The sequence below is a fragment of the Eleutherodactylus coqui genome, chromosome 4 (assembly GCF_035609145.1).
Source record: "Eleutherodactylus coqui strain aEleCoq1 chromosome 4, aEleCoq1.hap1, whole genome shotgun sequence".
Taxonomy (NCBI): domain Eukaryota; kingdom Metazoa; phylum Chordata; class Amphibia; order Anura; family Eleutherodactylidae; genus Eleutherodactylus; species Eleutherodactylus coqui.
The window spans coordinates 8,046,385-8,060,245 of NC_089840.1; the positions used below are offsets into that span (position 1 = coordinate 8,046,385).

The following is a 13,861-nucleotide window of genomic DNA, read 5'->3' on the forward strand; positions in this document are numbered from 1 at the left end:
CCCTCCCAGCTAATGTGCTGGGACTGGTCCTTTGCAGGAATGCTATGGGTGACATCTGTAAACCTATGTAGTCCTGTGTATGCTGCTGTTGTCCCTTAAAGGGGTTGTCCAGGATTAGCCTTTAAATGGCTTGTTGGTGCAGTCAGTGGAAACCCATTCTAGGACGGGAAAAATATAAGTGCAGAGTGGATGGGGGGGAAGATGGCGGGGCCTAATGCTACACTCCTGAGCACTGCGGTACTAGACCCTGGCACTCTCCGCTGTGCAGATGAACTCTTCCATCTTAGATCCATCCTGTGGAAACCAGCCTTATTCCCATTCCTAGACAACCCCTTCCCACTCCAGGACAGAAATATACACCCTGACTGGGAAGGGGTTCCTGCAAACAGATGTAAGCTTGTGTCCTATGGATGTCCCGGGCTCAGAGGCAGAGATTGCGCCATCCATGGTGGGAGTCGTCTGTGACTGGCAGCCAGCCTCCTGCTGCAACAGCGGGGATCACTGAGAGAAACCATCCCAGCTGTTAACCCCTTATATGCCACGATGCATATTGATCACCTCGTATAAAGGGAACATAGAGGGAGGACCCTCCCTCTGTGGCATCATCGGTCCCCTGCTATGTAAATGGTGGGCTGATGGGGCTCCATGGTCACCGGATGCCAGACAATGGTGTCCAGGTGTGTCATGGCCCGTGGTTGCTATGATTAGCAATAATCTATTGCCATACAGAATTACTGCAATGTTTCATCAGTGCGATCATAGTGGTGGTGGGGGGTGGGGTTAAAGAGGTTGTACCACAATTGCGAGTTATCTTTTTAATCAGTGGGGTCTCTCCTCTGAGACCGCGGACTATCTCGAACGAGGGTCCTGTGTCCCCTTCCCTTCTCACTGCGGGGTTACTGCACACACTGCAGTCAAGAGGAGACTAAATGGCGCTCAATTCACTTTCAATTGGACTGCCGAGAGATCTGAGCAGCAAGCGCTCGGGTATTTCCGTCAGTTCCATTGAAGTGAGTGGGGAATCCACCATACATGAACGTCCAGCGCTTCATTCATTGTAACGCCATTGTGGGGGAAAAAGTGACCCCTGCAATGACAGAACAGGACAGGGGACCCCCTTCTTGAGGTTGACAGGAGTCTCAGCAGAGACCCCCCTCTCCCACTAATCAGCAAGTTAGGCTTCACCCTGTGGATAGGGGCTAACCTTAAATCTTGGTACAATTCTCAAGGATCGGTCTTGCATGCAGGTTATGTGACCGGCGATGACGTTCTCCTTCTGACAGTAACTATAATCTATTCTGTGGCCTTGCCATAAACCGCTAGACTTCAGATTACAGTAAACCTGTATAACTGTGTGATTTGTAATATCTTGTCTTAACAGCTATTTTAGGGCCTCCAAAAAATGTGACGATGCAAATTGTACATAACGAATTATTCATTAACGTGAGTGAGCCCGAAGGGTTCAAGAATGACGATATATTAAAATACTGCACTTGGCTGACCCACCTGAAGTATTGGAACAACTCGACACTCAGTTCGGAGGTAAGTCTTCCATGTTAGTAATCGCGGATTAAAGTTCAGCGATGGATCCACCTCGTTTGTCCAGGCTGGGAGCTGCGGCTGCTTTTGTCGCCTTGTAAGAAGGTCGGCTTGACTGCATGTTTCTTGGGCAACTATCGGCCCATGTAAAAGTATCCTAAGTAATCGCTCAAAAATACCGCTTCTGTGTGGCCGTTGTCCATGTAAACACGGGGCCCAACAGGTCAGGTGAGTGACAATCGTTCCCTTGTCGGCATCACTTGCTTTTCAGCTCACCTATACACCAAGCGACTATCGGCCCATATAAACAGGGAGTTCATCTATGAGCGGCTGCCTGTTCACTCTGAATGGAGGTAGGTGGCTGGAAGAGATCTCCGGCACGCTCCCCCCTCATGCAGTGAGCGGTCATCGCTCCGGTGTGAAAGCATCGACGATTGTCGGGCACCGAAGCGTTCGACAGTCATGCTGTGTCACGTACCCTTCCCTTGTAGCAGCTGTGATGGGAGTGTGGACCGTCTCTCACAGCTCAGTCTCTGCGCTCCCTTCTAGGCTACAAGGTTTCAGCAGATTTCTTGTGCTAATGAGTGAATTAAAGGGATGTTCCCAAATCGGCTTTTCATCGTCGAGATGGAAAACCACTGCTATGGCTGCCGCTCACCCGGCCGGAGCTTGCAGTGAGAGTTAGGCGCAGCGATGTTTCTGTAGCCCTCGTTGAAGTGAAGGGGAGCTACAGAAACAGCGACGGGTGGTCGGAACAGAGCGGCTGCATTTTTTGGCTTTGGGAACACACCTTGAAGGTCTGTCTGGGGGAAGAAGGATGCCAGACCTGCAGTGTGGCTACCAGGGGGTGGACATGATATCCTGGATACGACACGCAGCACTATAGGTTAGAATTACTAATGCGGACGACTGAAGAAAAACCGTAATGGTGCAACTGCCAGCTAAAGTGGAGGTTAGGCAGGTCTCATTGGGACGGTTTAGTTGAGCTGGTGTGGTTTTTTTTTTTGGTTTTTTTTTTTTTGGTTTTTTTGCCTGCAATATACATTTTAGCGGTAGTCGCTGCTGGGGCATCCCATTCTCTTTATAGCTAGGGGCCCCAGAAGTGCTATAAAGGATCATATGACACGTCGGCTGTCTGTGTATGTAGAAGCCCTAAGGCAGGTTTACTGGATGTCCCTGATGATCTTGCCAGCTTCCCATTGGTTGCAGCGGTCATGTGGGTAGACGCCCTTCCTTGCCACCTATGTTAAAGATCTGCTTATGGCATGCCTTAATGGACTGCCGGTCAGAACACAGAATAATGCAATACTATAGCGTTTACATCCTGGGGAGGGAAGGAGTTAATAGGGCAGAAGGATCGGCTGATTGGCTGGGATCCTGAGTGGTGGATCCCTTCAACTATTGATGACCCATCCTGAGGACAAGTTATCAATGAGAAATGCCCGGATGCCCCTTTAACACATACATGTAAATGTATATTACATGCATGCTAGTGGTCTGAAATACATTCATCCACAGTACTTGGGGAAGGAAAGCGCCGGACACGTGCGGCTACTTCCACACTAGCGTTGTGCTTTCCACTGCCCGAAAACCTCTTATAGCTTAACCGAATGGCGCCAAAGTCTGCGCCATCCACAGCGGAAGCCGGCAATGACTGACCGCTGCAACATCAGGGATTGGTGAGAACAGATCCCTGCTGTTAACCCCTTCCATGCCACAATCAATATTGATCACGGCATGCAAGTGGGGGGAGAGGCACGGCCTCTGTAATGTCATCGGCCCTCCGTCGTGTAATCTTTCACTATTTATTGGCCATTGATCCTCTGGCCGACCGTCAGTGCAGCGAAGACTGACGTCCGCATTTATAGTCAGAACTGCAAGCGTAAAAGATTTAAATGGGAGCGAGGCGTCTATTGTACACACAGCTTTTGGGGAAAAAAACAAACCTAATTTTCCAGGCATTGAAAGCTCCAATACACAAGAAACCCAACATATTTTAACCATTGAGACTTGTTTGCAGTGACAGAGTAATAGTGGCCCCAATAGTACTAGTGACCTGTTTAATGGCCCTAGTAGTAAAAGCGCCCCCTATTGGTTGCTCCAGTAGTAATAGTGACCCTGTTATTGGATAGTGGTTTCAGTAGTAATGGCTCCCCGTTATTGGCCCCAGTAGTAATAATGTTCCTCTTAGTAGTCCACGTATAAATAATGACCCACATAGTGGCCTGGACCACTGCGCCGGCAGCAACCCGACTAGCATTTCATTCACTTAGGCCACAGCCCCGGTAAGGCAGTCGCTGCTGAGTTGGTGACCCCTGACCTCTGGTCAGCATTAGCGCTGCGTACAAGCTGCACATGCAGATGCCGGGAAAGGGGTCAGAGTTCACAGACTCAGCAGCGGCGGACTGAGGGAATGAAATGCCTCTCGGGTTGCTGCCCGGCCGGCTTCCAGTTAGCAGCTATTTTATGGCTGGTAAAAAATAACTACCGTCTGGGTGGCAACTCGCCGCCGCTCTGAGGTCCTGCAGACTGCGCCACGAGGAGGCCTCTGGTCACCTCATAGTAGTGGCCCCTGGATGTCTACAGATGCTGACTTGAGTCTTTAGTAGAGACCCGTTGGGGTCCCATCAGTCTTGCTTGATGTCAGAATCTCCATTGTTATCTGACTGGCGTGTTCTACCTTTTGTTCTAGGTAATGGTTAACGAAAATGAGACGCCGTTTTTTAAGATCAAGTCCCTAGAAGCCTCAACAACTTACTGTATGAGAGCAAAGATGACGTGCCGGAGCAGCAATAGGAGCAGCCTGTACAGCGAGGTTCACTGCATCAGCACAGGTGCGTAACAAGGTAGATGTGAGCATTTATGTGATTGGATTACTGTCAGTCACAGTAGAGGCTCATTCCAGTGTTATACGGGATGTTATGGACATGAATGGCCCCCGTACTCTCACGATTGGCGCTTCCCTGGATGTAAATTCTCCCCGTCACCCCGGAGTGCGGCATAAAATCATGTGACAAGTTTTCTGTGGATCAGTTCCAGTGTAAATCCAGCGATCTGAGTGACTTCCAACGAGGCCGGGTCATCGGCGCTAGACAAGCCGGGGCCAGGATTTCACTGCAACTGCGGGGGGGTTTTCTCGTGCAATGGTGTGAAGAGTATACATGGAATGGCGTGGTTGACTCCAGCAGGCAAAAGAGCGCAACACTTGTATCACTGAGCAGCGGAAAATCATCTCCTGGTCAGATGGATGCAGATTTTTCTTGCATCGTGCTGATGGGAGGTCAGAATTTGGCACAAGCGGCATGAATTGATGACCCTGGTCAGGCTGATGGTAGTGGAGTAATGGGATGGGGAAGGATTTCTTGGTGCACACGGGGTCCTCCGATGCCTGTGGATGGATGCTATGATGAATTGCTGCAGTTCTGAAGTCCAAAGGAGGTCTAAAACTCTACTATAAGGGGGGGGCTCCAATATAGTGGTCATTCACTGTACAGTATATTACATATGTTATGTTTGCAATACCTCCTGTGGTCCCTCTGCAGCGGCCTTAGATCACCATATCAATACCTCCTGTGGTTCCGCTGCAGCGGCCTTAGATCACCATATCAATACCTCCTGTGGTCCCGCTGCAGCTGCCTTAGGTCACCATATCAATACCTCCTGTGGTTCTGCTGCTGCGGCCTTAGATCACCATATCAATACCTCCTGTGGTCCCTCTGCAGCGGCCTTAGGTCACCATATCAATACCTCCTGTGGTCCCGCTGCAGCGGCCTTAGGTCACCATATCAATACCTCCTGTGGTCCCGCTGCAGCGGCCTTAGATCACCATAACAATACCTCCTGTGGTCCCGCTGCAGCTGCCTTAGATCACCATATCAATACCTCCTGTGGTCCCTCTGCAGCGGCCTTAGATCACCATATCAATACCTCCTGTGGTTCTGCTGCAGCGGCCTTAGGTCACCAGATCAATACCTCCTGTGGTCCCGCTGCAGCGGCCTTAGATCACCATATCAATACCTCCTGTGGTCCCTCTGCAGCAGCCTTAGATCACCATATCAATACCTCCTGTGGTCCCGCTGCAGCGGCCTTAGATCACCATATCAATACCTCCTGTGGTCCCGCTGCAGCGGCCTTAGATCACCATATCAATACCTCCTGTGGTTCTGCTGCAGCGGCCTTAGATCACCATATCAATACCTCCTGTGGTCCCTCTGCAGCGGCCTTAGATCACCATATCAATACCTCCTGTGGTCCCGCTGCAGCGGCCTTAGATCACCATAACAATACCTCCTGTGGTTCTGCTGCAGCGGCCTTAGATCACCATATCAATACCTCCTGTGGTCCCTCTGCAGCGGCCTTAGATCACCATATCAATACCTCCTGTGGTCCCGCTGCAGCGGCCTTAGATCACCATATCAATACCTCCTGTGGTTCTGCTGCAGCGGCCTTAGATCACCATATCAATACCTCCTGTGGTCCCGCTGCAGCGGCCTTAGATCACCATATCAATACCTCCTGTGGTTCTGCTGCAGCGGCCTTAGATCACCATATCAATACCTCCTGTGGTCCCGCTGCAGCGGCCTTAGATCACCATATCAATACCTCCTGTGGTCCCGCTGCAGCGGCCTTAGATCACCATATCAATACCTCCTGTGGTCCTGCTGCAGCGGCCTTAGATCACCATATCAATACCTCCTGTGGTCCCTCTGCAGCGGCCTTAGGTCACCATATCAATACCTCCTGTGGTCCCGCTGCAGCGGCCTTAGGTCACCATATCAATACCTCCTGTGGTCCCTCTGCAGCGGCCTTAGGTCACCATATCAATACCTCCTGTGGTCCCGCTGCAGCGGCCTTAGGTCACCATATCAATACCTCCTGTGGTCCCGCTGCAGCGGCCTTAGATCACCATATCAATACCTCCTGTGGTCCCGCTGCAGCGGCCTTAGGTCACCATATCAATACCTCCTGTGGTCCCTCTGCAGCGGCCTTAGATCACCATAACAATACCTCCTGTGGTCCCTCTGCAGCGGCCTTAGATCACCATATCAATACCTCCTGTGGTCCTGCTGCAGCGGCCTTAGATCACCATATCAATACCTCCTGTGGTCCCGCTGCAGCGGCCTTAGATCACCATATCAATACCTCCTGTGATCCTGCTGCAGCGGCCTTAGATCACCATATCAATACCTCCTGTGGTCCCGCTGCAGCGGCCTTAGATCACCATATCAATACCTCCTGTGGTCCCGCTGCAGCGGCCTTAGGTCACCATATCAATACCTCCTGTGATCCTGCTGCAGCGGCCTTAGATCACCATATCAATACCTCCTGTGGTCCCTCTGCAGCGGCCTTAGATCACCATATCAATACCTCCTGTGGTCCCGCTGCAGCGGCCTTAGATCACCATATCAATACCTCCAGTGGTCCCGCTGCAGCGGCCTTAGATCACCATATCAATACCTCCTGTGGTCCTGCTGCAGCGGCCTTAGGTCACCATATCAATACCTCCTGTGGTCCTGCTGCAGCGGCCTTAGATCACCATATCAATACCTCCTGTGGTCCTGCTGCAGCGGCCTTAGGTCACCATATCAATACCTCCTGTGGTCCTGCTGCAGCGGCCTTAGATCCACCATATCAATACCTCCTGTGGTCCCTCTGCAGCGGCCTTAGATCACCTTATCAATCCCTCCTGTGGTTCTGCTGCAGCGGCCTTAGGTCACCATATCAATACCTCCTGTGGTCCCTCTGCAGCGGCCTTAGATCACCTTATCAATCCCTCCTGTGGTCCTGCTGCAGCGGCCTTAGATCCACCATATCAATACCTCCTGTGGTCCCGCTGCAGCGGCCTTAGGTCACCATATCAATACCTCCTGTGGTTCTGCTGCAGCGGCCTTAGGTCACCATATCAATACCTCCTGTGATCCTGCTGCAGCGGCCTTAGATCACCATATCAATACCTCCTGTGGTCCCGCTGCAGCGGCCTTAGATCACCATATCAATACCTCCTGTGGTTCTGCTGCAGCGGCCTTAGATCACCATATCAATACCTCCTGTGGTCCCTCTGCAGCGGCCTTAGATCACCATATCAATACCTCCTGTGGTCCTGCTGCAGCGGCCTTAGGTCACCATATCAATACCTCCTGTGGTCCTGCTGCAGCGGCCTTAGGTCACCATATCAATACCTCCTGTGGTCCCGCTGCAGCGGCCTTAGATCACCATATCAATACCTCCTGTGATCCTGCTGCAGCGGCCTTAGATCACCATATCAATACCTCCTGTGGTCCCGCTGCAGCGGCCTTAGATCACCATATCAATACCTCCTGTGGTCCCGCTGCAGCGGCCTTAGGTCACCATATCAATACCTCCTGTGATCCTGCTGCAGCGGCCTTAGATCACCATATCAATACCTCCTGTGGTCCCGCTGCAGCGGCCTTAGATCACCATATCAATACCTCCTGTGGTTCTGCTGCAGCGGCCTTAGATCCACCATATCAATACCTCCTGTGGTCCCGCTGCAGCGGCCTTAGGTCACCATATCAATACCTCCTGTGGTCCCTCTGCAGCGGCCTTAGATCACCTTATCAATCCCTCCTGTGGTCCTGCTGCAGCGGCCTTAGATCCACCATATCAATACCTCCTGTGGTCCCGCTGCAGCGGCCTTAGGTCACCATATCAATACCTCCTGTGGTTCTGCTGCAGCGGCCTTAGGTCACCATATCAATACCTCCTGTGATCCTGCTGCAGCGGCCTTAGATCACCATATCAATACCTCCTGTGGTCCCTCTGCAGCGGCCTTAGATCACCATATCAATACCTCCTGTGATCCTGCTGCAGCGGCCTTAGATCACCATATCAATACCTCCTGTGGTCCCGCTGCAGCGGCCTTAGATCACCATATCAATACCTCCTGTGGTTCTGCTGCAGCGGCCTTAGGTCACCATATCAATACCTCCTGTGATCCTGCTGCAGCGGCCTTAGATCACCATATCAATACCTCCTGTGGTCCCTCTGCAGCGGCCTTAGGTCACCATATCAATACCTCCTGTGATCCTGCTGCAGCGGCCTTAGATCACCATATCAATACCTCCTGTGGTCCCTCTGCAGCTGCCTTAGATCACCATATCAATACCTCCTGTGATCCCGCTGCAGCGGCCTTAGATCACCATATCAATACCTCCTGTGGTCCCTCTGCAGCGGCCTTAGATCACCATATCAATACCTCCTGTGGTCCTGCTGCAGCGGCCTTAGGTCACCATATCAATACCTCCTGTGGTCCCGCTGCAGCGGCCTTAGGTCACCATATCAATACCTCCTGTGGTCCCGCTGCAGCGGCCTTAGATCACCATATCAATACCTCCTGTGATCCTGCTGCAGCGGCCTTAGATCACCATATCAATACCTCCTGTGGTCCCGCTGCAGCGGCCTTAGATCACCATATCAATACCTCCTGTGGTCCTGCTGCAGCGGCCTTAGGTCACCATACCATCCTTAATGTCCTTGTTCTTTCCTCCTAGATCCCAGGTCTTATTTGGTTCATTGGATCGCACCGTTCGCCTTTTTGGGAATAGTCATGATTGCAGTCGCTCTTTATTTATGCTTCTGCCCCTTAAAGCGTTACTTAGAACATATATTCTTCCCATCCAACAAATTGCCATCAAGCATCGAGAAGGTGAGCGACCGGCTACAGAGGGAAACGTTGCATGCTTTCACTGGACTGCAGATTAAAGCCTCCTTATATCTTGACACCACCCTTGTGATCGGTGGGGGGCCAACTGCTGGGACACCCCCATCAATCCTGAGAACAGCGGTCCCGAAGATCCCTGCATGAAGGGAATGGAGGTTGTACATGCAATGCTCACCGCCGTTCCATTCATTTCAGTGAGAGCACCAGAAATGCTTGTATTTGGCAATTTCTGATGTTCCCATTGAAATGATTGGTGTTGTGGCATGCATGTGGCACCTCCACTCCATTCATGCCAGGACCTTCAGGACCCCCGTTCTCAGAGATTGGACCCCCACTAATAAAAACCTATGCTCAATCCTGTGGATAGGGGATAGCTTTATATCCTGGCACAACTCCTTTAAAGGCAGTCCATGAACAGTATGCAGCGAGCTCCCACACCCCCCCTGGTGGTGGTCAAGGGGGGGGGGGGCCTTCATTTTAACCTTTTTTTTTTTTCTCTTCTGCACAATCATATTACTGTGATGTTCAAATTGTATTTCTTGCAGGGTTTTGGGGAGTCGCCCTTGAATTGCATCAATCATCCCTTTTTGTTGCATCAAGAGGAGATCCTGGACCGTTGCCACATTGTCCAGAACTCCAATGCAGAAGACTTGGGGCAAATTAGTTATAAAAGTACATCTCAGGACAGCAGCCAGGATTCTGAAAGCAGTGAGGTGACTGCTGCCTCACCCCACTGATCTCCATGGATTGGGCGTGTTACAGCCATAACCGAAGACTCGGAGTTCTTCTATTCCTACATGCAATGGTGGTTTATTATGGTTTTGCCACCCAGGATAGAGGAGCCCCTTGATGCCCTCACTATCGCCCTTGGGCTGGTTTCCTACCCCTTGTTACTAACCACGCAGTTCCTCTGGAGCGACTGTGGTGCACACAATACTGCTACCCAGTTGCGGAGTTTAATGGGACCAACAAGGGTTTACGGCCCCATGACAGTCGCAAAGTCTACCTCTAGGCTACTGGAATACAGACCTTCACATCGTGGGCACAAGCTTTTATATTTGCTTTGGTTCTACAAAGTACCGACTTCTGGACCCTTTTCTATGCAAATGATCGACCTCTTGCAAGGTGTATCTCGTACTCAGGGACATGAAGGCATTAATGACCACAGATCACACCGACATTAGTCATTGGCTAACCTCAATCATTTGTAGTCTGTACTAAGACTGAATCTCACCGGCTGACTCTTACACATGGAGGAAGAGGCACAGGAGTCGTACTCCAACTCCTCACATCCTGGCCCATAGTCATAGTCTCTCCACTTTTTATCATCGTGCCATTTTTCAGGTTCAAAAGTCTCTGCTGTAAAGGTGCTCTTTTTATAGTGATCAGATTTAGTTTTCTCATAGAAAGTTCAAAGTCCCCTGCATAAAATCGGGTTTAAAAGATGACTACCTGCAGCCACCACTAGGGGGCGCTTACTGCATGCGGCGGTATTATGGAGTTCAATGTATAAACTGTATGCAGTCAGCTCTTAAGCTCCCCCTAGTGGTGGCTGCAGGCAGTTAGCATGCTTTCTTTTTAACCCCTTAAGGACCAGGCTGTTTTGTACCTTTAAGGATTTTACCCATGTGGGGGTTTTACTGCCCTATTTTTTAATTTTAATTTTTTTTTTTACCTTCAGCTTCCAAAATAATTTTTGCTGCATTTTTTTCCCTGTGACATGTAGGGTTATTTTTTTAAATTGTCTTTTTCACTGACTTTGTTTTAATATTTATAGTGTTTGTTTGTTTTTTTAATTAGCAAATTTACGCTAAAATCCATATAGGAATGGATTCCTCGTTTTGTTTTGGACGTTTTGATATATAATCTGTATGGTATCGGATTACAAGGCGCATACGGCGACTGGCTTGGTTGGCGTCGGCTGAGGGTCATTTTCTTTTTTTTTTTTAACTTTAATTCTGCTCCGTATCTTGGCGATCGGGCGCGATTAAAGCCCAGGACCAAGCGCCGTAAATTTACAGCTCTTGGTACTTAAAGGGGTTGTCCCGCGCCGAAACGGGTTTTTTTCTTATTCAATAGGCCCCCCGTTCGGCGCGAGACAAACCCAAGGGATGGGTTTAAAAAAAAAAAAGGTTTAGTCCTTACCCGAATCCCCACGCTGCGGCGACTTCTTACTTACCTTACCAAGATAGCCGCCGGGATCTTCACCCACGGTGGACCGCAGGTCTTCTCCCATGGTGCACCGTGGGCTCTGTGCGGTCCATTGCCGATTCCAGCCTCCTGATTGGCTGGAATCGGCACACGTGACGGGGCGGAGCTACGAGGACCAGCTCTCCGGCACGAGCGGCCCCATTCACCAGGGAGAAGACCGGACTGCGCAAGCGCGTCTAATCGGGCGATTAGACGCTGAAATTAGACGGCACCATGGAGACGAGGACGCTAGCAACGGAGCAGGTAAGTGAATAACTTCTGTATGGCTCATAATTAATGCACAATGTATATTACAAAGTGCATTAATATGGCCATACAGAAGTGTATAGACCCACTTGCTATCGTGGGACAACCCCTTTAAGGAGTTAAAGAAGTCCATCAATATAGTACATGACACTAATCCTGACTTACGATGTGCCAACGACAGATGAAAGTTAATCGTACCTCTTACCTCCCTACATGTTTTCGAACATGAAAAATGCAACTTGATGAAACTTCTGTGCGGTGTGCAAATCACTATTAACCCCTTCAGTGGCAGGTTTATTATTACCATTAACGCCTCACAGGGCAGTCAACAATGCAATTAAAACCCCGATGACTTCAGATGACGGCTCAGTGCTCGGCACATTTCAGCACTAGAGCTGTCCACGGAAATCCTCCGGGATTTAACTACATGGTCCGTGCAGCAACTAAAGGGGTTACACCGTCTGACGGGCGATTCCCCTGCTGAAGCTGTCCGGGCTCTCTCTTGCTGTACCTGCAAGCACAACCCCATGCTGATGTTTGATATTTCCAGCTTGGGATGAAGATGCTGTGTATCTGTCACGTTTCTGGCTTCGCACATGTGCAATGATGTCACACGCTTGCGCTGAAGTCGAAGTGTGGCGCTGACACGGTTTCCAGCCTGAGCTGGAGATTTCAGTCCTTGGCATGAAGGGTGAGCTTGCAAATATCGAGTGAGAGCGATGGGCTAGCACGGCAGGTGGATCCTGACGAAGACTCACAGAGCTGCATAACTCCTATCAGGTCCGCCCGAGGCAACATCAAAGATCACTTTACAGTAACATAGTATGTTAGACACGTGTCCATCCAGCTCAGACTGTTTGCACCTCCCTGTGTTGATCCAGAGGAAGGCAAAAAACTCTAGTGAAGTAGAAGACGAATTGTCCCCTTTTGGGGGGGAAAAATTCCTTCCCGACTCCATAATGGCAGTCAGAATAATCCCCAGATCAACGCTCTTCAGAGATCGCTCCCCGGCACATTGTTCCTTTATGGAGATCGATCTAGGGATGCACTCGGTCTTCCTTGAGACGGGCGTCCACCTCCAGGAGAGTCATGCGTTTCGGTGTAGCTGAATTACTGCAAGTATATAGTAGAGACGATTAAAAGGATCGCAAGTTCAAGTCCCCTGTGGGGAATGAAGAAGTGTGAAAAAAGAAAAATTGTAACTGATCTGGGATGAAACAGACGAGAATTCTGCTGGCGAGTAAGAATTACATATGCAGACGGTGGCTGGGTCCTTCTTAAGTCTAAGGCTCTTTGCACAACATTCTCTGCTCCAAGTTTCTGATTTGGGGGTTCCATCAGAAATCCTCCTTGTGTGAACATGGGGGCTGCTGGTGATGGGGCATCCAACAGGTGAGATCTTACCTGCCCGGTCGTACAGTTGTTCCTGGACATCAGCAGTGTCAATCAGTGGCTTACATAAGAGCGGGGACCCTAAGCGGATCAAGATAGGCTGCCCATTATGGCTGATGGGCCAGGCTTTCCGTTTCCACTTCTAGGACCGTGGCCCTATTCCCAACCAATCTAATCTAATGTGTCAGCTGGAGATCACTTTGGTCTCTGTTTCACTTGGTTTACATTTCTTTATGCCATTTTGGAAATCCAGAAAAGTGGTCACCTGTTTTAGTCCTTCCAAGGGGACGGAAACTACATTAAACACAGTGTTAAAAGTGCCTAAAGCCTTTTTTTATTTTTATTTTTCCCTATAAGGCAATTTGCACTTGAAAGTAACCGGTCCCCTCCCTGCAGCACCATAAACTAAGTTATGTGGCATTAGGGGAGGGAGGTCACAGGGAGCCGGGCGGGAGATTTTTTTTTTTTTTTTTTTTTTATACTCTCCCTATGCCTGGTTCCCGCAGTGTCCCCTTCTGAAGAAAGTCAGCTTTTCCTGCACCACGTGGACTTCTGAGGAGGACACTGCAGGAACCATGCATGGGGAGAGTATGAAAAATCCCTGGCCCAGCTCCCTGTGACTTCCCCTAACAGGACAGTAACTTAGTCTATGGTGCTGGAGGGGAGCGGCTCCTTTAATGTATATTTTTATTAATGTATGTATGTATTTGTGTGATATTTTGAGGTTGGGACCAAAAATAAGTTGCTTCCATTTTTGCTTTTCTATGTTTTCCAATAAAATATCCAGTGTGA

At 50.0% G+C, this 13,861-nt stretch overlaps 1 protein-coding gene across 1 annotated transcript in view; it reads left to right on the plus strand.

The window, feature by feature from the left end:
- Positions 1 to 13,861, plus strand: part of IFNAR1 (interferon alpha and beta receptor subunit 1) — a 37,688-nt gene extending 23,827 nt beyond the window's left edge. The window contains exons 8-11 of the mRNA XM_066599033.1: positions 1,382 to 1,542; positions 4,232 to 4,373; positions 9,051 to 9,205; positions 9,766 to 13,861. Coding sequence (XP_066455130.1) covers positions 1,382 to 1,542; positions 4,232 to 4,373; positions 9,051 to 9,205; positions 9,766 to 9,957 — 650 coding nt within the window. The 3' untranslated portion in view covers positions 9,958 to 13,861. The remainder of the gene's footprint in view (positions 1 to 1,381; positions 1,543 to 4,231; positions 4,374 to 9,050; positions 9,206 to 9,765) is intronic.